Source organism: Lytechinus variegatus, chromosome 11 (assembly GCF_018143015.1).
Source record: "Lytechinus variegatus isolate NC3 chromosome 11, Lvar_3.0, whole genome shotgun sequence".
Taxonomy (NCBI): domain Eukaryota; kingdom Metazoa; phylum Echinodermata; class Echinoidea; order Temnopleuroida; family Toxopneustidae; genus Lytechinus; species Lytechinus variegatus.
In genome coordinates this window covers 17847585-17875087 of record NC_054750.1, presented here as the reverse complement: position 1 = coordinate 17875087, position 27503 = coordinate 17847585, and the positions used below count along the sequence as shown (strand labels likewise).

General features: G+C 36.3%; 1 protein-coding gene across 1 annotated transcript; it reads right to left on the bottom strand.

The window, feature by feature from the left end:
* Positions 1–27503, bottom strand: LOC121424539 (transmembrane prolyl 4-hydroxylase-like). The gene is made up of 9 exons (XM_041620257.1): positions 27150–27503; positions 26273–26354; positions 25502–25656; positions 22132–22193; positions 21397–21431; positions 7219–7384; positions 3502–3672; positions 2502–2592; positions 1–399 (listed from the first exon to the last, which is right to left on the bottom strand). Exons 1-9 carry the CDS (start codon positions 27423–27425, stop codon positions 157–159), a joined length of 1281 nt encoding a protein of 426 aa, XP_041476191.1. The 5' UTR covers positions 27426–27503; the 3' UTR covers positions 1–156.

The window sequence follows — 27503 nt, the reverse complement described above, 5'->3', positions numbered from 1 at the left end:
CAATGAGTTAACTTGTTGACTTCTGAAATTCCCTTGCCTTTGTAGGCTACAGAGACCACTCCTTTCGAGTAGGGAATGGGTTAACCCTTTGAATCTTGAATTCTGCATTTCCCATAGGCATTGTACAGCCACAACCCGGTTCTAGTAGGCAGTGGGTTAGGCGAGATCTACCTCCCTGTCGTTGCTAGCGCAGATCCACCTATTCATGATCCATTTCTCCCCCGTGATGACGGGACAACCCCCGTGCCAGGTGAAGTTGTCGACGTCCCCGAACCAGCCCGTCTCCTCGTCCAGGAAGTGGTTGTACCAAATGACGGCCTTGCCGCGCTCCGGTCTGACGTGAAGCTTCGATTCCTTGCAGTGGCTGTTCAGGTTGATGTTGCCACTGTTGCGAAGTTTCTTAGATTTTGAATGGATAGTGGTATAAAGGTAAAAGACAGTAGTTGCAACAGACAATTATTTCACGAGAGAGTGTATTAAATCAAGGTTAAATTGTCAAAATATAATTACCATACATCTATATCTAGTACATTAATGTAAACTTATCTTTGTATAACCATGAAATCTTACCTCAAAATCAACAATTCTGATGATCTCTAACACAGAAAAGCATATGTGGGACAGTGTGTTAATATCGCTTAGAAAAATACCAGACATTTGAAGGAATTCCGGGCTTATTTCTCAACAATTACGCATTTTCTTCCAGAGCTATTTGGCACATATTTTTTTATTCATACATACAAACACTTTTGTGGTAATATCATGGGATTCTGTTCCAACTCATTTTGAGATCGTCACCACAATTTACCTTTAAATCCTGCTGTAAGTAGAGCATTAGATGACATTTGATGGATAATAAGTTCCATCTGTTCATTCTAAAAATTGGGATTTTACCATTGCAAAGGGTTACACTTCGTAATTCCGAAACACGTGAATTGCCTATACCTCGATGTTCGTTAATCCGAAAACGTAAAAGGGTTCATTAATCCGAACATTTGTGGCGTTATTCCGAAGGTTCGATATCCCGAAGGTTCGTTAGTCCAAAAACAAAATAAGGTTCGGTTGTTCCGAAAACGAAATAAGGTTCGTTAGTCGGAGAAAGAAATAAGGTTCGTTAATCATTACGTTTTCAGACTAACGAACCTTCAGAATTACGAACCTCATTTCGTTTTCGGATTAACGAACCTCACTTTGTTTTTGGACTAACGAACCTTCGGAATTACGAACCTTCGGAATAACGAACCTGTGGAATATTCGAACCTTCGGAATAACGAAGCTTCGGAATTACGAATGTATGCGATTGCAAAGCATAGGCATTGAAACCACACAAGTCAGTAAGTAAAATTTAACCCTTCTGCTCACAACACAAAGATAAATCAGAAGATTAGATTTTACTTATTTTCAACCGACACAGATGAACTTTCATGATCGCACACAAGTCAGTGTCATGAGAGAATCCCACCATGCATTTTACATCGGTGTGAGATATATGGTGTTATTTCAACAACCACATTACATTGACATTGTTTGGTGTTATATTTAAACTTTATGGTTCAAACTCCATGTTTAAACTTCATGATCCCATGAAACACTTTACACAAGCATTAAATATACATTTTAACAACCACATTATGTTGACATTGTTTGGTGTTATGTTTAAACTCCAAGATCACACCAAGCATTTTACACCAGTATTTAATAAGGTATATGGTGTTATTTCAACAACCATGATATATTAACATTATTTGGTGTTACATGTATATTTAAAGGGGTATCTTAACACCTTAGGATGTGGTCCTCTATCTGGTGTTGGTATTAACAAAATAGTTTTTATGGTGAGTTATGGAACAAGGGTTAAAATAAAGGGGTTAAATTCTGCACATGCATTCGTAATTCCGAAGCTTCGTTATTCCGAAGGTGCGGATAATCCGAAGGTTCGTTAGTCCGAAAAAGAAGTGAGGTTCGTAATTCCGAAAATTCATTAGTTCGTTAGTCCAAAAACAAAATGATTAACGAACCTTATTTCGTTTTCGGACTAACGAACCTTCGGAACAACGAACCTTATTTCGTTTTCGGATTAACAAACCTTCAGAACAACGGATCTTATATCGTTTTCGGATCGACGAACCTTCAGAACATCAAACCTAAATTCATTTTCGGATTATCGAACCTTCGGAATAACGCCACAAATGTTTGGATTAACAAACCCTTTTACGTTTTCGGATTAACGAACATCGAGGTATGGGCAATTTACGTGTTTTGGAATTACGAAGTGTAACCGAATTCTGAGAGGGGATCATCCCTAATTGTTTTGTCCAGATAGTTGATCTTTCAGTAAATTGCAGAGGAGCACTGGAGGCTGACCTTGAGGCAACATTTAGCCATTCCTGTTCTTGGCCTTTATTTGTTCAAAGAGCTAAGTCTTGGGATGACGCCTTTCAACTAACAGTCTCACGACCTAGAACACATTCTTTACAAATTGACAAGAGCTAGTAACTTACATGATCGTCATAAGTGTCGTTGTTGGCCACAACAAAAGCTGTTTCACCTCCTTCTTCAACATCATTCAAGTAAACCATGATAGTCATGTATCTAACAGGCGAAATGGAGATGAAAAAGAATACAAGTCAAACATATTAACATCCTAGGTGGTATTCTCTGAGCACAATCCCTTCAGTTAACAATTCTATGGAGTTTCATTTGCCATCCCCTCCAGCGAAAACTAATAATTTTAATTCTGCAATGAACTGTTGCTAAAATATTAAATTTAATAAGAAAGGAGATGGAAAGGCAGAGTCAATTTTGATGAATCCTACATCTAAGTATAAGGATCGAGGTACTACATGAGTAATCAAGGCCTATAGCTGGCGCTGTTCAAAATAGCTAAGACATCCGGTCCAATCTAATGGTCAACTGATAGAGCACCTTTTCCTTTCGGTTAGAAATTGCGGCACACACACTTCTTCATGTTTGAGTCACTGAAACAATAATTCAACACTTCAGAATGATCAGCTTAGTCCATGTACATGTAATTCATTGTCCTTGTAGAAAAATAGATTTAATGGCTTTTGTAAAGGCCTGGTCACACCGCCCGAGCGTTGTTGGAGCGGTAGGGAAAGGGGGTCGAATTTCACTCACAAAATTGGTGAAAAAATAAAAAAACAAAAATAAAAACAAAATAAAAACAATCGAAAAAGGTGAACAGGAGTGAGCGGTGTTGATTTTTTCTCTCCGCTCCACGACCGCTCCAACAACGCTTGGGCGATGTGACCAGGCCTTAAACTGTTCAGCAGAAGCCGGCCATCTTCACAACGGTATGTAGGTGATTCCGTAGCTTTGTAGCAACCTCAGGGAAGAATGTTTCACCTGTATGTCTCTTGGAATGGTTCTGAATATTTGCTTTAATCGCTTTTTATAAACTATAGGACTACCATTCACTTTTCAAATAATCATAAGCCTTCCAAGGGGGAGGAATCAACATCAAGATTCCTTCTGACTTACCTACAGATGCGGCATTTCTTGGTACTGACCAGATGGCAGCATGGAAGCCCTTGAGTGTTACCGGCCGAATCCAAGTGAGCGTTGTAGTGACCGTGGGGGCCATACTTGACCACCTGAAAGAAGCTGTATTTGTTGATGAGCGGCTCTGGAAGCCTAGTCAATCGCAGTAACCTAGGAACACATGAATATGAATGGTTAGCTTATCCGCTTCTTGAAAAAAAAAGATTATTGATTTATTAGTGTAAGTTTATGGTTGATATTCTAGAGTAGCGCTTCTCAACCGATGTGCCAGGTGGGCTGCAAAAAGCTCCAGAGGGAGAAAAAAAAGGAAATAAAATTATAGTATATTGCACAGAGCTGTCCAAGCATGTTATGTTCGATTGGTCTATGTAGGTCAAATATGAAACTTAAGCATGATATAAATTAATGTATATCTTAGTTGTCATTTGGGGCCTCAAATATAAGCACAGGTTGCTTTTTCAGAGGTCCTGGCTCATTCATATGTACTTGTTTACTTTGTAACTTCTTGATTGTTTTATTTTGTCAAATTGAAGGTATCATGCATGTTGCAAAGCATTGTACACTATAATGGTTCGATCTAACTTTGATGTGAACTTCATATGCATGCATATTGTGTCTTTGATTTAGGTTTTTGTCGCCCTTTTACTGGACCTTTGCAAATGCAGATTAGCTCTCAAACTGTTTGTCTCAAAAGTACTTCGGAGCTTTGTGATCAAATTTCATGAAACACTTGTTCATCAAATGCATGTTTTCTAAAAATTTTGGTAGGTGGGCCTCGAGAAAAATCTGAGAGTCAAAGTGGTCCTCAAGCAAAAAAAGGTTGAGAAGCGCTGTTCTAGCGCACTGGCCTCAGTGAACTAGAAACAAGAAATTATTTGAAGTAGATGATGGATCTTCTGGTGGTAGTAGCAGTCTTGACATAAGTAAAAGTAATTGTCTTTGAACTATTTGAACTAGTAGATGTAGGCCTAGAAATCATAAAGAATGTTAGTAGTAGAAGGTGTAAGAGGAGGAAGAGTAGATATAAAATTATTAATTCATTTTAAATTATCATTATCATCATCATCAACATCATCGTCATCATCATTGTTATTATTATTATTACCATAATTATTATGATCAATATCATTAATAGTAGTGGTAGTAGTAGTAGTAGTAGTAGTAGTAGTAGTAGTAGGAGGAGAAGTAGTAGTAGTATTAGTAGTGGTGGTATAAGAGTAGTAGTAGTAGTAGCAGCAGCAGCAGTGGTAGCAGTAGTAGTAAGTAGTACTAGCAGTGGCAGTAGTGGTAATAATAATGATGGTAGTAGTGGTAGTAATAATGATAGAAGCCGTAATAGTATATTCAGTTTGTAATAGCATCATTATTTGTATTCATAGTAGTTGTAGCGATCAGGAATAGCAGCAACATTGATTCTGTTAGCTAAAATAACATTCTTATCTACTGAAGATGTGTACACATTATGCCTCTAGACAGTAGCGGACCGTGACCCGGAGGAGACAAAGCATTGGGGGGGGGCACTGCATTGTTCGTGAACAATGCCGTGCCCCCCCCCCCAATGCTTTGTCTCCTCGGGGTCATGGTCTGCCACTGCTTCTAGACTGTACCACTGTAAAGAAATCATCAGGAAAGGTTTAATCCATGACTTATTGTTTCCAAACAGGGGAACAGGAGAGGAGAAAGGAGAAGAGAACTAAGAGGAAAAAGAAGGAAGATACAGAGGCGGGGGGGGGGGGATAGAGACAGTACATGAGAAGAAGATGGGGTAAGCGACAGGGAGAGAGAGAGGAAGATAGTTACTACAAGGAAGAGAAAGAAAGAGAGAGACGAGGAAAAAGAGGAAGATACAGAGGCGGGGGGGGGATAGAGACAGTACATGAGGGGAAGATGGGGGAAAGCGACAGGGAAGGAAGAGAAAGAAAGAGAGAGACGAGGGGAGGGGTAGAGGAGTGGGGGTAGGTAAGGTGGGATGGAGAGGGAGGAGGTGATAGAACAAATGAGATAGAAAGAGGGATAGATAGAGAGAGAGGGAGAAACAGAGACATACAGACAGATAATAAACAAAGAGGGCAAGAGAGAGAGAGAAAGACAGAGAATGCTACCCAAACTGCTCCCCCAATCCCACATTAAATAAAGAACAACATGGCCTCTTGACAATCAAACTACTCCCCATCGACAAAATTGATGAGTCACTCAGGTAAAAATCCACTCAATCACACAACTGGTTTCATCTTCATATTCTCAAACTTAACATTGGCTGAGTGCTAGAAGGGCACTAACTGTGCATCACAATGTAAAGTATGTGAGTTAATGCCTTTTGGGCTATCAGACAAAGCAGACAGCTACTGCCATAGGTTATCACAGGATCAGCAGCACTGCCATGAGAAATGCTACACCAGTATAGACACATCTTTTTCTTGGTTGGGTTTATGCTAAAAATTGTAAGCACTTTATTGTTGAATTTAGTGTTGAATTTAAGGTGCTTGTTCAATATCAAATGGTATCATGCTTGTTGTATGTTCTTGTACAGTTCTTGTAAAGCACATATCACATTATGATATAAAGTCCCTATGCACTTCTAAAGCAATTGATTACCCTGGCTTTAGCCCACAGCCTTTCACAAAACGGAGGCATTTCAAGGAATAAATTCCTGCCAGGTACCCATTCACCTCACCTGGGTTGAAGTGCATCACAATGCGGATCAATTTATTGCTGAAGGAAATCATGCCTATCCCCAGCTGAGATTTGAACCAATTACTTTTGTTTTAAGTCAGAAGACTAATCCACTGAGTCACAATGCTCCAGCAGTATTTGGTATTTTTGCTATATTAAAACTCTACGGTGTATTTCTAACACCCAGCAATGCAGCCCTCTCACAACAATGACTGGTGTTATTATTTGTGTTGTGTTCTTTTTAACACCATAATTTCTATAGTGTATAGTGGATTATTTCTACCTTTATTTATTTACACCAATGATGAATGTATGGATTCTTAGTCCAAAACCCATTGGTGTTATCATGTTTGGTGTTATATTCAAACAAAATTGTGTATTCAAAGCACTGACTGGTATTGTGTTGTTTTTAAAGGTCAAGTATTCTGACCCCAGAAAAATGTTGATTTGAATAGAAAGAGAAAAATCAAACAAGCAATAACGCTGAAAATTTCACCAAAATCGGATGTAAAATAAGAAAGCTATGACACAAAACAGTTACATGCACAACTCAATAATATATGCAAATGAGAGAGTCAATACTGTCTCTCACTCACTATTTCTTTTATTTTTATTATTGTTGAATAATACAATAGTCCATTTTTTACTGAGTTAATAAAAAAGAACCAACATGTCTGAACCATAAAATGTTTAAACAATGGTAACTCCACATGTTCAGGTAGGAATGAATCTTTGTTTCGCAGGAAAATGATGAGAAAATTAGAATATTCAATATTTTGTATAATCAAATACAAAAGAAAAAGTGAGTGGGTGATGTCATCAGTCCCCTCCTTTGCATACCTACCAGGATGTGCATATAACTATTACTAAAAAATTGTCATAACCTTCTTATTTTACATCTGATTTTGATGATTTTTTTTAGTGATATGCTTGTTATTTTAGATTTTTCTCTTTTTATTCAAATCAACTTTTTTTGTTGGGTGGACTTGTCCTTTAACAGCAGTGTATTGGACTATTTCCTACCTTCTTTGGAACTCGGCGACCAGGTGATCCTTGGTCCTCTCTGGATAGATCCAGGTCTGTTCGCTGTACCTGGACTTCTTGATGGGGTTCTTACTGACAAAATTCTTGATGTACGCAGCCAGCTTATGTACGTTAAGACCAGATGATTCTGACCGACTGATGTAATCTGATTGGATAGTGAGAAGGATTTGATACAGTGGTTTATGATGCAGTCACGCTAACGAAGGAGACTCCAAACTGACCATCGGTAAATTAATGAATTTGTAATACCCTCCAAGGAAATTGCATCAATATTCTATTACTTAATTTATTGCAAATTAAATACAATATCATTACGGCCCCTCAGAGGAAAGGAAATAGCTAAAAAAAGGAGGAAATGAAGAATAAGGAGTGGGGTAGGAACGGAAGAGGGGAAGAAGATGGGGAAGAGAGCATAGAAGGTCATTAAAGAGAAACAAAGAGAGGGAGAGAGAGAGAGATGGCAAAGCACAGTAGAAACATGGAGATGGTCAGAAAAACTTGAATAAATTGGTAATTTTGTCACATATTTGAAATGTTGATTGTATATTGCAGATAAATTTTAAAGATGTATATCGTTTGTAGTACTCAGACATTTTCATTGTTTCAATACTTTGTAATTCAATGGTATGCCCCATTTCATCCTAACATTTTCTACTTATATATTCCTAGTACAGTATGTATCTATCTATCTATCTATCAAACCATCATACTTATCTTATGTAATTCCTGATCTACAAATATTGTTTTAAATAGCTAAACATGAAATATGAGCTGTAATTATTTCATAATCCTCCTATACAGTGCGTATCAAAAAAAAGTTTACACTTAGGAAAAATCCTGTAAAATTATACATTTGTAACATCCTGAATATTTTTCCACATTTTATCATTGGTACAGATCCATTTAAGCATATGACGATATAACTGTTGAAAAATATTTCCGCTTGAGTGAGCACCACTTACTTTTGAAAAGTTAGTGAAAAATGATTTGCGCAGAACTTTGAAATAGTTATGCGAATAAAAGTAGGCCTTAATCATGAAGAACATGGTGAATTTAGCTAGTAAAATTGATTTGAAGATATCTTATACATTTTTTTAACTTGTTTCCTTGCCCAAAACTCTTCGAAGAGTGCATTACGCCCCATCCTATTCCCCCACACATCGAGACGATATTTGCTTTACATTGAGCTGTGATTTACATGAAATGGCTTAGGCTTGATTTTCATTTTGTTATTCATTGTCAAGCTCGGGAAAAGTGTGGAGAAACAAGTATTAAATGAAAAATGAAATGTAAACCCACTTTAAATGATAAAAACTTAGTGAAAAAATGCTGGAGATGTCTGATAAAAACTTTTTTTCAGATTCAGTTATGTCTTCAGATCCAGCTGGCACAAAAAGGGTAAAGGTTGTGCCTACTAAGTGTTGAAATTTCAATTTTGGTGGCAAAATTGTTACAAAATGCTTGAATGTATCCGTTTTATTCAATTGACTAAAAGTGCAAGGGAAATGTATGAGAAATGTTCCGCAGGGTAAGATTGATTTCGCCCTTTCCCCTTGACACAGCATAAAAATGAGCATTTCTGCGCAAACAGATTTCTGCGAGCTTTACAAAAATGGACAGTGCTCACTCAAGTGTAACATTCTGTCAAAACTTTTACTTTCATTTGATAGATAAGACCCAAACCCAAGATTATATGTGAAAGAATTACCCACATGTTGTGTATTTTTAAATTCTCAGGGCTTTTTCAAAGTGTAAACTTTTTTTTGATACGCACTGTAGTTCCAAACATACATGTACCTTCAATTATTACATCAACCAGTCGTCAATATACACCTCATTTCTAATATATTTTTGGGACAGTATGTAGAAGACTAAAACTAAAGAACAGAAGTTGACTTTGCCGGCTTGTCGCTTTCTTTATTTTCATAAATGCTAAACATTTCTGAATATAATCATATCCATTATTTCTTACTACTAGTATTTTGAGATACCCTATAGAAGACTAAAACCGTAAAGTACAGGCATTGAGTTTGTTGCTTCCCCTTTTCATCATTGATACATAAGTTGACAGGTGGATTTTCGATGGTGGATTTTACAACCATACTTTATTACAGCAGTACTATCTTTGTATTCTGCCATCAATAAAGGCCGGGAAACAGAAGAACAGGATTCAAACAGCTCATCAACAATCATAACATTTTTGTTATGATCTTTTTAAAAAATTAACAAGATATCAAAGAATAAAAATATGCTGCTGATTTTAGATTGTTTAATATTGGAAGAGAAAACGTGAATAGACCATCAAATCATTGCTTTGTGACAATGATAAGTTCTTAGATTTGTCATAATTCTTAAGATTAGGTAAAGGTTCACTTATGTGAAAACATCACTGTTATTTTAACATTCTCTTTTACATTCATCATATAAATGTGTTATGGTTGTTATATCCCTTCTCATTGACTGGTTCATTTATGAAAATCTGAATTTTTCAGTCAATTCAATTTAGTGCCCAGTCTCCATAATAATAATAATAATAATAATAACTCTTATTTACCCAGGGTAGCCACTCTCAGCTGTAAGCTGTTCTTCCAGCAGGCCCTGCATAACATAATATATTAGATAGCCAAGACAGATAGCCAAGCGCGATTGGTCAATTGCGCGTCACGTGATATGATCGAAATCCGTGTATTTCCCCAGCCGGTCCACCTTCGATGAATATATTGACCAACCGGTCCGTGAATATATTTTTCTACGTGATGGCGCCCTCTCGTGGATTAGATGTTACCATGCTTTATCGGCCTGCCTTGGGTCCTGGACCTGGACTGGGCTCGAATTTAGAGTTAGATCTAGGGCTAGGCCTAAACAAAATTGATTTGATTAGAAAAGGGTCATTCACTGCGTTAGACTAACGTTACTTAGATATCTATAGATCAAGATCTAACGTTAGATCTATACCAGTTTAATCAATCACTGTGAATATCATAAACATGCCGCACGCATGAGGCCTAACTATATTTTCATCATTAAAGGCTATCTAATATAACAGATATTGACTGATGGGATGTGTAAAAAAAACATTCTTTGGACCACCTAAAGGATTAATATTTTCCCTCGTGATCATATTTTCCCTCAGCGCTGCGCACTTCGGGAAAATATAACCCCTCGGGAAAATACAAATCCGGCGGTCCAAAGAATGTTTATATTACACACCCCATCAGTCAATATCTGTATAATGTTACTAATACCCTTCTCCATTCTCATGTGTCGAGCGCCTGACAAGAAGGCAGAAGGTCCTATTTTTTATCAGTCTTTGGAATGACTCGGCCAGGGATCGAACCCACGACCTCCCGTTCATGAGGCGGATGCTCTACCACTGAGCCACCATGTCCGGTCTCTCTTGGTAATATTTTCATTTTGTCTAAATAAGACCACTTTTAGACTTTCTTAGCTTCCAAAGTTATTTATTGCAAAAAAAAAATGGTGCTTGCATTGCTTTTTATCAAATATTAGATCTCATCATTATGAACAATATAACCACCCATTTTCAATAATTTTTTTTCTTGTATTATTGATTTAATTGTATTGTATTCATCTAAACTTTCTTTTCATTCTCTCTATTGCCTTTTTATTGGAAATGAAAAATACTGAATTTAATTGAATTGAGTTGAATTAAACTGAGCGGAATTCAACTCAATTACATATAATAAGCCTTTCACAATCTCTTCCGTACAAGTATCTCCATTATTAAGATTCACAACCAGAACTGAATCCTATCTTCAATTTCGCATACATTCGTAATTCCGAAGGTTCGGATATTCCGAAGGTTCGATATTCCGGAGGTTCATATTTCCGAAGGTTCGTAATTCTGAAGGTTCATTAGTCCAAAAATGAAATGAGGTTCGTAATTCCAAAGGTTCATTAATCCCAAAACAAAATGAGGTTCGTATTTTTGAAGGTTCGTTAGTCTGAAAACTAAATGATTAACGAACCTTATTTCGTTTTCGGACTAACGAACCTTCGGAACAACAAACCTTATTTCGTTTTCGGATTAACGAACCTTCAGAACATCGAACCTTATTTCGTTTTCAAAATATCGAACCTTTGGAATAACGCCACAAATATTCGGATTAACGAACCCTTTTATGTTTGCAGATTAACGAACATCGAGGTATAGGCAATTTACGTGTTTCGGAATTACGAACCTTCGGAATAAAGAACCTTTGGAATTACGAACCTTCGGAATTACGAAGTGTAACCTTCAATTTTACCATGTAAGGTATTGCAGTTATGATCCTAACACATACATGCAATCAATTTCAATATGAACATAGTTATTTGATAATCTGGCTAGACTTTAAAGAGAAATGCCAGTAGTTGCAGTAAACACTGAAGTCATGAGAAAGTCTGTAAAACAAGGCTAAATTGTCAGTATATCATCGAGGATCTAGATCTGGTACAGTTACATAAACTGAACTTTGTGAAATCTTGAAATCTACGCTGAAAAATGTTCACACTGAACATCACTAACACAGATAAGCACACGTGGGACAGTGTATAATTATTGCTTTGAACGTTGGCCCGACGCTTGACCTGAATCCTGTGCATATTTGCTGATTTCTCAGCAATTACACAATTTCTTCCAGAATCCTTTGGCACATATGTTTTATTCATACAAACAGACACTTGGGTGGTCATTATAGTAGATTCTGTAAAAAGTCAGTTTGAGATCGTTACCAGAACTGGAATTTACCTTTAATCATCCGAAAATTAAATTCCAGTTACTGCAGTCTACCTTGTCTGTCCATTAGGTTGATATGTAACATGAAAACCTTCTGTTTGAACATATTAGTAAAGCTTGTTTATACAGAGCGGTGATTGATAATACATTTCACATTCTGTTCAAATCATTTAGCAATAATATCATAGCAAAGAGCCCACTCTAAAGAAAATTTGGTTCCCAATACCATACACTGTTAAAAAAAACCCTGATTTTACAGAAAAGGGAAAGAAGGTTTTGCAAAAAGCAATAACAGAATCATTCTGTAAATTCATAAAACAGGAATTTTTCTGCAATTTAACAGATTAAGTCTGTTTAAAAAGGGGAAATGGTGTTTTATTAAAGGAAATTTGTAAGGTAATTCATACACCAAATACCAATATCCTGTAAGATTACGCAATCTGGTAAGAATACAGGTGTTCTCGAGACTCTGCTGCAGGAACTTCTTTTATTTTCAGGATAAATTTTCTAACAGTGTATGATTGCAAATATGACAGGAAGTATATGAAAACTTGGGTTGAATAGTCATTCAGTACGACTAGTCTGCTGGGCAAACCCTTCACTCGAAACAAGGGTCTGAATGTGCAGCCTACTCATGCCTTGTGTACTGAAGGCTCTACAGCAAGTTTTGTATGTGCGAGTCTTCGCGTGGAGGCACACTTGTTGATCAAAGTTCCAATGAGGGTCTGTGCCTGCAGACTACAGTACGACTGAGACAGTACAAAATAGCTCAGTCTAAAACATAATATTATAAAGCAAGGTTCAATCTGACATTATTTGCAGCTCTTATAAACTTTAAAGTGCAAAATATACACTCTATATGGCATTATTGTGTCCATAATAATACCAGGATCTAAAATAGAGGGTGCAAACATTGTGCTGAATTTCTGATAACCCTGCTCCTACAGATGACAGTGAAGAAGTTGACCACGCAAAATCATCACAATCAGATGTCATTTTTTAATGTATTTGTACACTTTTAGTAAAAAGGTGGGGGTGGGTCGTAGCCCCTGTTATTGATGTAGGTATGAACATAAAGCAAATTAGTTTACGAGAACTTAGATAGATAGATCGATAAATGCTATTTATTAAAATTTTCAACATATTGCATTTAACAAACTGAATTGCATGTGAATTACAAAGCTAAAAATACAAGTATACATTTCATTAAAGTAGATAAAATACAGTATACTGTATACCATTGATCTTGTGATACAAGTAAAACTATTAAAATTACATTCATGCATAACTGTGTGTTGTCAGGATCAAGAAAGATTTCTGGAAAGAAGAAGGCAAAGAATGAGTACAGGGTTAGAGAATTTAGGTAGAAAAAAAGGAAGAAAAACCATCAGAGAGGAGAAGATTGACCCTGACAAGACCATGTAACAAATACGTAAAAAAGAAAGGGCAAGTTATGGCAACAAATACATAAAAAAGAAAGGGCAAGTTACGGCAATGAATTAAGTGTATATAAGGAAAGCATACAAGAAGATATGTCACAAACTTCAAAGGTAGTAGCAAAATATACAAAAATTACCTTATTTGGTAAAATAGGTGATTTCCTCCAATATTATACACCAATTACACAACTCTCTTCCCATTTAAACTTACGGAAAACATGTTTTTTTTATGGTCATTACTACCTAGTAACAAGCAATCAGATTCATGCAGTTGTTGTGTTAGGAAAACACACCCGTTTTTTAAAAGGCAAGCGCTGTAAATATTTCATGTAATTGACAATGCAGGCTTCGCAGCCATTCATTCCCCTCTCGGGGGCATATCGGAAGCTTTGCTTTACTAATTTCATGCCTCAAGGTGCATTTTAATTGCTTTATGCTACAAAAAGATTTATCTCTTCATCGAAGGCTGAATATATTGTATTCCACCACCATAAAATTATTGTTGTAATAATAATGATGATATATCAGAGAGCACATAGACCATAAATATACTACAAGGAGTAAAGATGCTGATCAATTATATCTCCCAATATGCAGAACCACACAGGGCCAGTTTTCAATTACTTTCATGGGATCAAAAATTTGGAATTGTATACCAAATTATATAAAGGAAAGGAGATCAAGGAACACTTTCAGAAAGGAATTATTTGCTTACGTAAATACAACCAACCCTCTAATTTAATTTTGACAAGAGAATAGAAAATATTTCAATAGAATATAAGAGTATTCTAGATAAATCTCTAATTCTGATTATATCTTTTATATAACATGGTGATTTTCAAACAACATTTAGATTATTATTCACTGTTCACACGTATTTCTTTTATGTAAAAATACCAAAGATTTGTGGAAAGGAGTCAGTCTCGACTAGCACTTGTGATACCTTCTGTAACCTTCTAAACAACAACATTCAACCATATAAATATCTTTTTGTTAGATTATCAATATTGGAAACTGTGGCTAGGATCTTTAAAAATGTTAAAACATTTGTTTTAGGTTTATACACGCACGTTACATTTTATGTATTCAGATTTATCGTTTGTATTCTCATTTTGTACATAATGTTAGCAATTACATCTGTATACTAGAAAAGTTACGTTTGTGCTGTGATGTTAACACATTGTTATCGTTATTGTTTTAAGTAAATAAATAAACTCAAACTCAAACATCAACTACCAAGCACTAAAGTGCACAATCCACCATGCTATACAAGAGCTTCAGATATGGTCATGAACTTGTGCTTTGAGCTTTGATTTTGAAAACATTCACACATGGACATTTTCCGATCAATCAAAATATCTGGGTATATATTTCTCCCTGTTCATTTCTGATATATACTACTTCTCCAGCATAAAATGGGTTGGAAATTTAATGATGTAATCCTTTTCTGTATCATTCTGATATCCAATGACCATAGTTTTAATATAAGTACTCAAAGGGTCCATTTTAAAGAAAAATAAACCTTTTTTAATAAAAATTCAATTAAAAATAAATCAACGGATGGAAAAAAAGTAACGGTCAAAGCACTTTCTGCATTAATTGGAAAATTAGAATATATTCTATGTAATTCACATTAAAACTTTTCCCCTGATCAGAAGTGCGCATTTTGTACTTGCAATTAATTTCTTTGTGTTCAACTGCAACCCCTGCGATTGATTGCAAGCCTTACAGCATTTTGTGATTAATTTGTAAATTTTACAGCCAAGATAATGCTGCATTTTTATAGAGCACTATAGAGGTCAGGGGCCCATTGCAGAAAGAGTTGCAATCAATCGCAACTCTAAAAAATCATGCGCAACTTGATTTTCAACCAATCAACAGTGCGCGTTTGGGACTTGTGATTGTTTTTTGGCTTGCGTTTAAACGCAACTCTTTCTGCAACGAGTCCCAAGAGAGTATGTGTTAAAAACACTATATAAGTGAGAAGAATGACTTTATTATTGACTTGCTATTGATCGCAAGGTTCGTGTGAACATGCCCCCGTTAAGTCACCCTCTCCACAGTCAAGCATGACCTGCCATGACCTGGTGAATGGTTGATGAATTCTTCTTGAGATGGAGGTAGGTTTCCATCTTAATAATGCAATGGGTGTGTCACAAAGGGGCTTCCCCCTTGGGCTCTACAGATTACCCCCAACCAAAACATGCCAGCCAGCCACTAGCGTACCTAGGGGGGGTGGGGGAGGAGGCAGTCTGCCCCCCCCCGACGAGCCACCACCCATGCAAAGGACGTATCCATGCCCCCCTGACGAGCTTGAAAAACCTTTTTTGCCCCCCCCTGACGAGCTTGAAGACCTTTATTGCCCCTCCTGACAAGCTTGAAGACATTTTTTTTTTATTTGCTTGTCAATTATCTTTCTGGTACGAAATCCTTTATTTCTGATTGATAACCATTTTTTTTGCTTGTCAATTATTTTTCTGGTACGAAATCCTTTATTTTGTGATTGATAACTTTTTTTTTTGGGCTTGTCAGATTTTTTAGGCGGACGGTTTTGCCCCCTCTGTGGAAAATCCTAGGTACACCACTGCAGCCAGCCAACAAACAACCAAGGCCCAGTTCACACTCAAACAAATTAGAGCATGCATGCTGAACTAAAGGTCTTTGAGACTTTCACATAGAATTGAAATACTGTTTTAAAAATCATGGTTGGGTGACATTATAAAGGCTGCCGTCTGAAGGTTTATCTTCTTGAAGCAGCAGAAGTTTGCAATACAGATAAAATAACAATGTTTTAAAGGCATAAGATAAATCTGTGTGCAAATGACAAAAATCAAAGATATATAAGGATAGTTTTATAGCTTTGCTAAAACTCTGAAAATGATATCAGCAACTTTCATAATGAATCACTTTAGACAGGCTACAAACAGAGAAATGACCTTTACAAGTACTTTTATTTGGAAATCTTCTTTAATTATTTTCTCATGCAGTGGCATATCCAGGCTTTTGAAAAAGAGGGGACACAAAACATTGGATGAAGGGGCACAGATGATGATTTCTTTCTATTTACCTATTTTAGAGGGGATGGTGTCTCTTGACCCCCTGCCTGCATGGATATGCAAGTGTCATGTTCTCATCACGTGGGGGGGGGGGTGCAAAACCTGGTAGTTTAACCGCCATTATACTTATTATGGTTTGGTAAACTAAGTTTATATCATTGTTTTGTGAGTGTGAATGGATTTGTAGAAAACTCTATCACCCACATTGCATCTCCTATGTACACCAGGGGAACCTGATTGCAAGTAAGGCATCCACATGGGTCTTTGTAATAAAATAAACCGCATCGCCTGGCTACTTGGAAAAATTATTGTCACGCTCACTGTATTGGGTAAGTGCCTCGTTACATACAACAACAATATATCAACGTGATTAACCTCTGAGGTCCAAAGTTGAATTTGAATTCACAATGAGAAAAAAGATTGGTAAGATCTTATGAATGGACAGTCATTTAGATCTGAAGTTGTTCACCAAGAACGCATTCTGAATAACAACCTCCAAAAGAATAATGGTTCCTTGAGAAGTTGTTTTATGATTCTTGGTTTTCACATATTTTCTCCTGAAATGAATATCATGCATTCACAATTTACCAATATTGGTTCATTCATTGTTCAATATGCAAGCCAAGTACAACTGATCTGTTAGAAATATTAAACTAGTAGGGGAAGTCATGCTGTATTGTAGTTTGCTCTTGTGTTAAATATTGTTATCGTACTGCATCAACCATTATTTTGCAAGTTGAATTGCCCATTGTTGCTGTATTGAATGAGGAAATCAACTCTTTTATTTACTATCCATATATTTTTATTGATCTTTTACAGCTTACTTATTTTGTTTTTATTATTCTTCATTTTCCTCATTATCTTATGTACATGTATGTAAATTTTCATTGCCTACGTATTCTTGCCTATACACATATTTCTCATGTCAGTTTTTACAAAGGTTACTGCTTTTAATGTCTGAAATATGTAATGAGTCTTTTAATTGTTTTACTTTGTATACATGACCAATTCAAGCATTTGGCTGCAACTCATGTTTTTAGTAAACCTTTAATTGAATTGAATTATTGATCATTGACATTGTATTTTCCTGGAAATGGAATAAAATAGAATTACAAAAGTTACTTGGGAACAAATAGAAACAGTATCTTACTGTAATTACTCTACTTGCAATTTTCAAGAGATGGACAGAGTAATTTATTGTGATCATGAATTAAGAGGCCGTTCCTAATGACAACCCATTCATTGTGAAACGATCTATGCAAAGTTGAAATGATCTTTGGAAACGTGGAAACGTGCTATGAATTTCCTAACAATGAGCACTGGCAGACTGTGCACTCCAAAATATCACACCACTCCGACACCTGTTCTAGCGCTCACTTGATTAATCAATTTTTCTTCCTTTCACTGGGCAGGTTGAAATACAGTACATCAAGTGTACTTGATTACCATTCCAAATAACATTGTACTCCCCAGCTCCAAGCAAAGTGTGAGCACTATCACTTTCCTCTATAATTCGTTTGGAAAATTAAAGGTAATATTATTCAGTGAAGGAAGACATATTAACTATCGGATATGTTGCCGATATCACTGTAAGCTCGAGCAAATACTGGTAATTTTTCATGTGTGTGCCGAGTAATTATACTATTGGATGCATGAATATATGAAGATCACTATCTCAATATCTCTAAAAAATTTGTTGAAACAGGCAAAAAGAATACCTATCAGATGATACAACATTCGATAAGTTCCTAGGCCCGTATTCTGAACCCGGGTTTAACTTAGACCATGGTCTAAAATTATGGGAAGCCAAAAGTATCAAAATTTTTATTAAGTTGTATGTTTCTTATGTTTACTGTGCTCCTTTCTGATTCATCGATGGTGAAGGAAATCATCTATTTATACTTCCTACACAATTGAGAATGATTTGAGAGCCAAATGAGCTGAAATATGATATCTCTACTGTTAGTGATTTATGGAACAATGGGCTATTCATACTTAAACCACAACTTTAAACCTGAGTTTAAGTTAAACCCGACTTCAGAATACAGGCCTTAATGTGCAAGCATAAAACAATAGTTTTTCTTTGCCAAGGGTAGCCACTTCAATCAGTTAATTAGGTGTTCTTCTAGTAGGCCCTGCATATCATTATTTATCTTTACTCATCTCCATTCCTTTATACATGAGAGGTCATTTTAAAGTCTTTGGTATAATTTGAATCAAGGGTAGATCCAGGATATTCCAAAAGGGGGGAAGCACATTTTTCGGAGGAAAAAAAGTCTACACTTTCAAAAGAGGGGGCACACCTCTGTTTTAATGTCATTTTTACATTACAAATTTTAATTTTGCTTCTCAAAAGGGGGGGGGGGGCACGGCCCAGCTGTGCCCCCTGGATCAGCCAGAGATTTGAATCTGTGGCTTCCTGTACAATGAAGCAGTTGCACAGCCAACTTTGTGCTTTTGGGCCGTATCAAGTTACTCAAATTTCCATTGCTTTACATATGGGATTGTCTAAATGTAATCTAAATCTTTAAAGGAGACATCTCGTGGAGAAATTCTTAACAAATTCAAGCAAGAACCCATCATATAAACATCCAAAATGAGAAAGAATGAGAAAAGCAATAGAGGGGGCTGAATGGTAATGTCTAGCAAATGGAGCACAGATGAAAGGACACCAAAAATATAGGTAAGATGTAGTAGACCTACTTTTTTCCAATCAGGCTGAAGAATCCGCTAGAGACATGGGAAAGCGGGGTCTCAGAAACAGTTGTAAATGACAGTTGCATAAAAATACTTAATTTCATGTTTCATGAGACAAATGTTAGCAATAACACCTAAAAATTTGAATCAAGATCAGACTTCAATCTACCAAAATATAAATAGACCTCCCTTATCATTGATTCAATACTCCCTTATTAAAATCAATTCAATATTTCAAAAATGATAATATCATGTGAAAAATCATGATGGTCTTAATTGAAAATCCATAGTTACAAATTAAAAAAAGAAAAGTTTTCCATAAAAAAAATGGATTCGAAATAAAGGGCAGGAGAAATCTGTTTACTTTTTCCTTGTCAAACATTTGATGGCTGGTATTTCTGATTACAGGTAAGTAATCTTTCTCCCCTCTAAATGCAACTACGTACCTTTCTACCTCCTCATATTCATTCATCCTTTCTCTCTCTTGCTATCTTATCTCCTATCTATCTATCTATCTATCTAATCTATCTATCTATCTATCTGTCTGTCTATTGTGATCAGCATTTGATTCCTAGTGGGTGGAGGATGTAGGGGGTGGCTACAACACCTAAAGTTAATAAAAAAACATGGCATTTGTGTCAATTGTTGCTTTGTTTTTCAAATATTGCAATAATTATCAAATTACCTAGGGGAAATGTCTTCATATTTGCCCAATCCAATCACAGAAAAGGAAGAATACGTTTCTATAAATGCCATACAGAAAATATTTGGTTACAGATTCAACTGGAGTTATTTTCTTATACTGTGCTGATGTCAATCGTACTCTCGCTGCAGCTGAAGGGAAACCATCAAATGGATTGATTAATTACCGCACAGGCATGCAGGGTAATTTAGCTTGTTCAGATGAGCATCCAATGGACAGCTTTTCATTAACCAAGGAATCGTACACATCCTACTGGGTATCACATTTGATTATCCTTCAATCAACAAAAAGTTCATTTGCTGATAAATTATGGCAAGCTACATGTAGCTAAAGGCTAGGGGGCATGGTGGTCGAAGAGCTACATGCAGTTGAAGATGAGGGGAAGGGGGAAGGGGAAAGGGAAGGGGGACTGGAAAGGGGAGGGTAAGGAGGAGAAGTGAGGGGGAAGGTGAGGTTATAGGCAAATGGTGCCCCATAACCAACAGATTGCTTGGAATTTTTGGTTATCACATTGAGGGGTTGGGGGTAGATTACATAAAATTAAAGGAACAATGTCAATTTGTTGCAAAAAAGGGGCACTTTCCCATGACCCCTATGGGTCCAAACACACACGCTCCAGCGAACCAAACCAGAATCATTAATATCTGATGAATGAAGAAGCTCCTCTTAATTGGGCATTAATTTCAGGAGAACGCTCCCAGCAAATATAAAACTTGTACCCCAGTTAGCAACCGAATCCTCGCACCATACAGAAGGGAGATGAATTGGTCTGCAAATAATACTTACCTTGCTACATCTATACTCAAGGCCATATTGACATGATATATAGTATTAATCATGGAGCAGAATATGTTTTTAGCAGGGGCAGCAAAAAAGTTTTGAACATGGGGGGGGGGGCTAAGCCAGTGGCGGTGGGTGAGGGGGTGGTGACACTGCAAAAAAAAGTTCCTTCAACCTTTTCATACAGGTTTACTGAAAAAAGTGCTGGGGGGAGTGTGGCCATGGGGGTGAAGCTTCCTAAGCCCTCACAAGTTTGTTCCATGGCCCCAGTTTGGATTAAGCTGAGAGCTTCATCAAGGGTGGTCTGACATAGCTATATGGATTGTTCAGCATTGTATTCAATATATCTAAGGTTTTCAATAATGTCCCATTAATTCCTCACAAAGCCATTAAGAAAATATATTAAAGTTAAAATGAATGAATGATTGATTGATTGAATGAATTAATAAGTGAATGAGTGAATGAATGAATGAAAAGGTGAATGAATGAATGAATAAATGGGATTGATGGATGAACAGATGACTGAATCATTCAATGAATAGATAGATAGGTAGGTAGATAGATAGATGGATAGAAAAATAAATAAACCAACAAATAAATACATAAATAAATAATTACATGAATGAATGAATGACCGGATGAAAGAATGGCATGACCAATTATTTGATGAATGAACAAATGAAGCAATTTATGTTTGTGGAAGTAAACCAGTCAATTCAACCAAGATAGAGAGAGAATTCTTACCATCTTGATTCAAATCTAACTTGAGATGTGAGTACCTGAGTTGGGGAAAAGCAATGTTTCAAAATGGATAATTTGATTTAAGGCTTGATGATATAGTTCATCCCAGAAAAAATATCATACTCGATTATGATTACCATACTAGTAAATTATCTATCCTCAGGCTTAAAACCATTTTCCATAAGTGTGGCCCATTCTTTCTGTTCAATTACATAGCACAATCACTCCTTTTTTATATTCTTCTTTCTTTTTTCTACTTTTTCTCAGTTTTTTTTCTTCAATTTGACTGTTGTTCACCTTTTGATATATCATAGGGTGGGGTAGCTGGCCCATGCATCCCTACCCCCCTCCCCCGGATGCCATCATCCTTGATTTGAAATCCTATCTTTCACACTTGTGTGTTGTTATCTTTCATGTTACACTACACACAGTAAAAAAAAATTATGCAACACTGTTTACTATATGAACCTTACAGTAATTGTTTAAACAGTTTAAACAAGTGTTTAAATATTAAGCAACAAAGTTTAATTTTCAATATCTAATCTTCAATAAATTAAACATGATTGTTTAAACGGTTAAACAAATACTGTAAGGTTCATACAGTAATCAGCGTTATATTAAATCTTAAACAGTGTTTTTATTGTGTAATGAATTAGCTTTTTTTAACTTTTACCAAATCTAATTTGAACTTTGTAAATACAAATATTGTAAATTACAGAAAGATAAACAAAATCTTACATTTCTCTAATGTCCTCATCATTAAAGTAGATATCATATCCATCCTCTATAGTTCTCCTCATCTAAATGTAAAATAAAAATAAAAGAATCATTGTAAATTCAATTTGCCACAGCTCTTCTTATCTCAGAAGTTATGAAGAAAAAAAACGCAAATAAAATGATTCTTATTGTCATTCTTTATGTATCAACTGTATGCCATGTGATCAAAGGCAACACTGAAAAGTTGTGTTAATATCTTCATCTGCATTTGATAAAAAATGCTTCATGATTTCATACCGATAAGAAACACAAACAATTTCACAGACTACAAAGCATTTATTTTGTTGACTATTTCTGACATGTCAGACCTGGTATTATGGTAGATTTGTTATCATTGAAAGTACAAGGGAAACCTTGATTTTGATTGGCTGCTGGGCCTTATCACCAATTACTGCCATGGAAACCGTATGAACTTGTATGGGCCACATTGCAGTTATACTGTTATTGTAACATCCAATAGTAATTTCTATAAACTCTTTGATTTTCCATGGCCGTTGAGCATTGTTACTATTGGAAGACGGAATTACCATAACAAAAATTACACCCATGAGGTACGTTTGAAACAATTGGACTGTTTCAAGTATGTGGGTAATAGAATGCCTTAGAAGCAAAATGATGTGTATTATGTTTTGCAAGATAGTAATGTGGATCCTTGTTATTTAATCAGCCCTCTACATCTCAAAACCATGAACGGTAGATAGTACTTGTCATAAATACCAGTCGTTACATATGACTGGTTACATTATAGATTTCAGCCTGACATTTGAAAAGGATCCACTTTATATATCCATTTTATATAACCATGATATAACCATTTTATAATAACTTTAACGCACTTCATCCCAGATATGTATCTTTCCTATTAGGGGAAGGCCAAAGCAAATATCAAATATATCATAATCATTATCAATTACTAGTATTTTTCAACCATTTTTTAGGCATTTGGCATGAGGAACACGTAAAGAGGGACAAACCGGGTTAAACTTTCTTGACTTTGATTGATAACGTTCACACTTGCACTCCACGCTTATGCAATATTGACTCCCATAATGCCCGAGTGTGAACTCTCTGGGGTGCCATCGTTTAAATACTGCGTGGCAATCACAGCTCACGCCCATGAATAATTCGCCGTTGCTGCCTCTGTCTATGTAGCAGACTTCAGAAGATGGCTACAACATCAACTGTCACGGCGGAATGAGCACGGCCGAGAATGTGCCTCCAGAAAAACCAAGCCACTTAGTGTGGTGGGCTAATGGTTGTTTTGTCAATCTTATTATTTATTGACAACTATTTCTGTAGGGCATGTACTGTCACCTACACCATAGTAGGTTGTGTTCCTACTTCCAAATTTACTCTTCTAGAATGCTGTAGCTTTAAAAACAAAAACAAATCTATATGATGGACTTGTGGCCTGAACGCAAACTCATGAACATCATATAAAAAAAATATCAAATGATGACAATGATCAGGATGATGATGACGGTGATGATGATGGTGATGATGATGATGATGATGATGATGGTGATGATGATGATGATGATGGTGATGAAGAAGATGATGATGATGATGGTGATGATGATGATGATGATGGTGATGATGATGATGATGATGATGATGGTGATGATGATGATGATGATGGTGATGATGATGGTGATGATGATGATGATGGTGATCATGATGATGGTGATGGTGATGGTGATCATGATGATGATGATGATGATGATGATGGTGATGAAGAAGATGATGATGATGATGGTAATGATGGTGATGATAATGATGAATAATAAAAAAATAATAACAACAATAATGTAATAACAATAATAATAATAAATAGACAATACTTAAAAAGATATAAGATATCATACAGATATTGCCTACCTAGAGTTTGAGTATAACATTTCCTCTTCCCAAAGGACTACATTTTGCCGAAGTGCACAGTGCTGAGGGAAAAATATAGCTTCGGAGGGGAGTTGAAATGTTATGTATTTAAAAAATTAGACTAGGCAATATCTGTTATATCATATAGTCTATGTTGATTCGTCGTCAGAGATTGCATTCATCATCTGGCTATCTGATTAACCCGAAATTCTTGCAGCAGCTCTGATCCATTTACGTCATAATAGAAAAAATTTGGAAAATACATCAAGCGTGTTCTTCATGCAATTAACACGTTAACACTAGCGCATACATCAAATAAACTACCGGATCATGCAACTTGTAAGCAGCGAGTGATGTCACCTTTGTGAATATAATGCAGCGATTGACAATACTACGCAGTATATTCCCTGATGTGACGTCAAATCCTAGAATATATCAAATGCGATCCTCGCAGCTATGGTTACATTATGATATATTGAGCTATCACTGATTTGAATCTACATAACCTATGTAATGTAACATTATATTACCTAAAAGTTGCCAATATTAGATCTACATTTTGGTTTATCTGTAGGGGTGTTATAGCTCAGTGGGTAAGTCTCCGGACTTTGAACCATAAGGTTCGGGGTTCAAATCCCACTGCAGCACAAGCGTCCTTTGGCAAGGCGTTTATCTACATTTGCCATTCTCACCCAGGTGTAGTAAATGGGTACCCGGTAGGAATTCCTTGAATGCTCAAGCATCCAATAAGGATAGCCATGCTAAAGCCAGGGTAATAGTATGCAGTGCTTAGAAACATTTGTATTGAGCGCTATGTAAATGTTGCATATATTTGTATCGCTACAGAAGAGGGAGAATTTTTGGCAAATGTGGGATTTTTTTTTGGGGGGGGACATACGTTCCCAAATGCTAAAGCTATGATTCATCAACAATTTTTAATGTTAATTTGGGTCCCTACCTATTATGGTTTGGAAATAAAACTTTTGTTCACATTGGCAATGAAAAGGGCATAAATATCTACAATAGAATAGGCAGCACAATCATAAATCATACCCACCTTACAGGATTTTTTGTCCTGTGAAAAGTCATAAAATTAATAAGAAAAGAACATTAGGAACACTTTTACAGGGGCTGTGGAATGGTTTTGAAAGTGGGGGGCAGGGGGCTTAGCCAAAAGAGGGTGGGGGAGGGGGGCTGACCGTGCAAAAAATTTCAATCAGATGGTCATATTTTTTGTTTTTGTACAGTTTTTGACAAAAGTGGAGGGGGGGGGTGACCGCTGAAGCCCACACAGCCATCCCCCCCCCGCCGTTTCCGCGGCCCTTGTTCCATATATCTGACTTTCTGACTTGGCGTCAGTTGGTGACCCCCCTTCTCTGTTTAGAAAGTGGTATATACTGCATGATACCGTGGATGTATTTACAAAACAAAATAAAAAGATGGTATGTAATACCTCTTGTAGACTCAGTCTTTGGTCTCCGTTGCTATCTAGGAGGCGGAGGGTGTTGTCCGCAGTGATTTGATGGGTGGAGCTTACTTCTAATCCCTGCTTCATTGCTAGCTCTATGATGTGCTGGCATTCTTCTGCAGAAAAGAAGTCTGGAATTTCTGCCATTACACAAGGAAGAGGAATGATCGTGGTTATCAGATAATATCAGAATATTCAAATTCATTGTGCCTTGAAATTTTATTTGTTGAGTATCATATCTATCACCATATGCATCACCCACATAATTTAATTTTCTCAATATCACACCATCTTCACCATCATCATCATCATCATCAACATCATCATCATCATCATCATCATCGTCATCATCGTCATCATCATCAATATTAGTATCATTATTAAAATATTATCAATTTTGTTGTTTTTGTTATTATTACTTATATCCTTTTTAACTGCTCATCAAAGTAAAAAAATATATATGGAATTGACTCTGGGCAGAACAAGACAGTGGACTCAGTTACAAAGTACCTCACATGGTAACTAAGCAATTAATGGCAATTTACCATGGCAACCACATCAAACATCCAAGGCAACAGTTTCCTTAAGCAGAAATTCTTATCCAATGGGACCATTAATCACGACTATCAGGTCATACTTATGCTTTCGCTACCTTTGCAAAACTAATTTCTGAAAGTAAGGATGCTAAACATTTATTTTCCCATCAGTTGATGTGTTATTCAAAGAATAATAACCCCTTTCTTTCTAAATTCTTACCAAAGATCAATGGTTTCATGTTGATAGTATGTAAATAATGAGATCTATTGGGAGTGAGGTTGAGTTCCTGAACATGACCAACCTAAAGAGATGGAAGAAATAATATAACTTTTCAAACAAATATTTTTAAACATTCATGCAATTAAAAGAAATAATATCAATGAACATATTAGCACTTATTGAAAATATTGTCACATGCTGATGATGTGACCGGTGGTAACAATTGGCCGGGAAGATAATGATCATATGAGTAATAGAAGTAGTGATGAACAAATAAATGAATAATTTACTAAATAGATATATATGTATATTAATCATCATAATCACAATAATGATAATAATAGTGATACTTATCATATTGATGATAATAATAATCATAATAATATTAATAATTCTACTACTTCTACTACTACTACTTCTACTATAATAAAAGTAACAATAATATCAATAATAATAACAATACATATAAGCATAAGAATGAGAATTAAATTCTGATGTCACTCTGACATTGCAACTTTAATACTTCCAGATAATTACGGAACAAACAAAAAAGTACTTGTAGTAGTGTATATTACTAGGCCTCAAATAGTAGGTTACTATTAGCACTAGCAGGCTATCACAAACTTACTTCTTTATCAATTAACAAATTTGTAATCTTACACTCAGTTACAAACACCCCTGAACCTGTAATACAGGCTGTATACAAATAAAATGATGATCACTGCCACAAATGGCGCTTAATTTTGTTTGCCTATCAATCATTGGCAAACAACAGGAAAAAGGCAACGGGATTCACATACTGTATACAATACAACGTGGTGTCATTTCAGTGAAAATAACTAGCCTCCTATCGGAACTCTCGGGCTGTATCATTTACCTCCACACCGTCAAGCCTCGTCAACTTGACTGGAACTGGTGCTGCTGGCTGCAGTACTTCCTCCTCTTTTTCCAGCGTATCGGACCGACCAGATATTCCATCTCTTCCCTCCGATTCTTGGCAATCACCATCTTGGTTGGATCCATAGAAATGTTCGGCGTGTTCTTTCAATCCAGGTATGTCATCGTTCGCCACTGTAGAGTGAAATTCGAGGAGGATAGTAATAATTAGTAGCGCAGAGCAGACGACATCTCTTGAACAACCTGCGCCTCCCATGGTGATCGCCTACACTACGAGAATCGGTCAATCGACCAGCGGGCGCAGGTGCACTGCTGCTACAGAGATGTGCGGTGT

What these genes read in the sequence shown, in the direction of transcription:
- LOC121424539 (XM_041620257.1), bottom strand. Translation starts at nt 27,425, where the DNA reads ATGGGAGGCGCAGGTTGTTCAAGAGATGTCGTCTGCTCTGCGCTACTA. An exon ending in GTCGCCGAGTTCCAAAGAAG is followed by an intron (nt 3,673 to 7,218) that starts GTAGGAAATAGT and finishes ATGTGTTCCTAG; the next exon opens with GTTACTGCGATTGACTAGGC. An exon ending in AAGAAATGCCGCATCTGTAG is followed by an intron (nt 2,593 to 3,501) that starts GTAAGTCAGAAG and finishes TTCGCCTGTTAG; the next exon opens with ATACATGACTATCATGGTTT.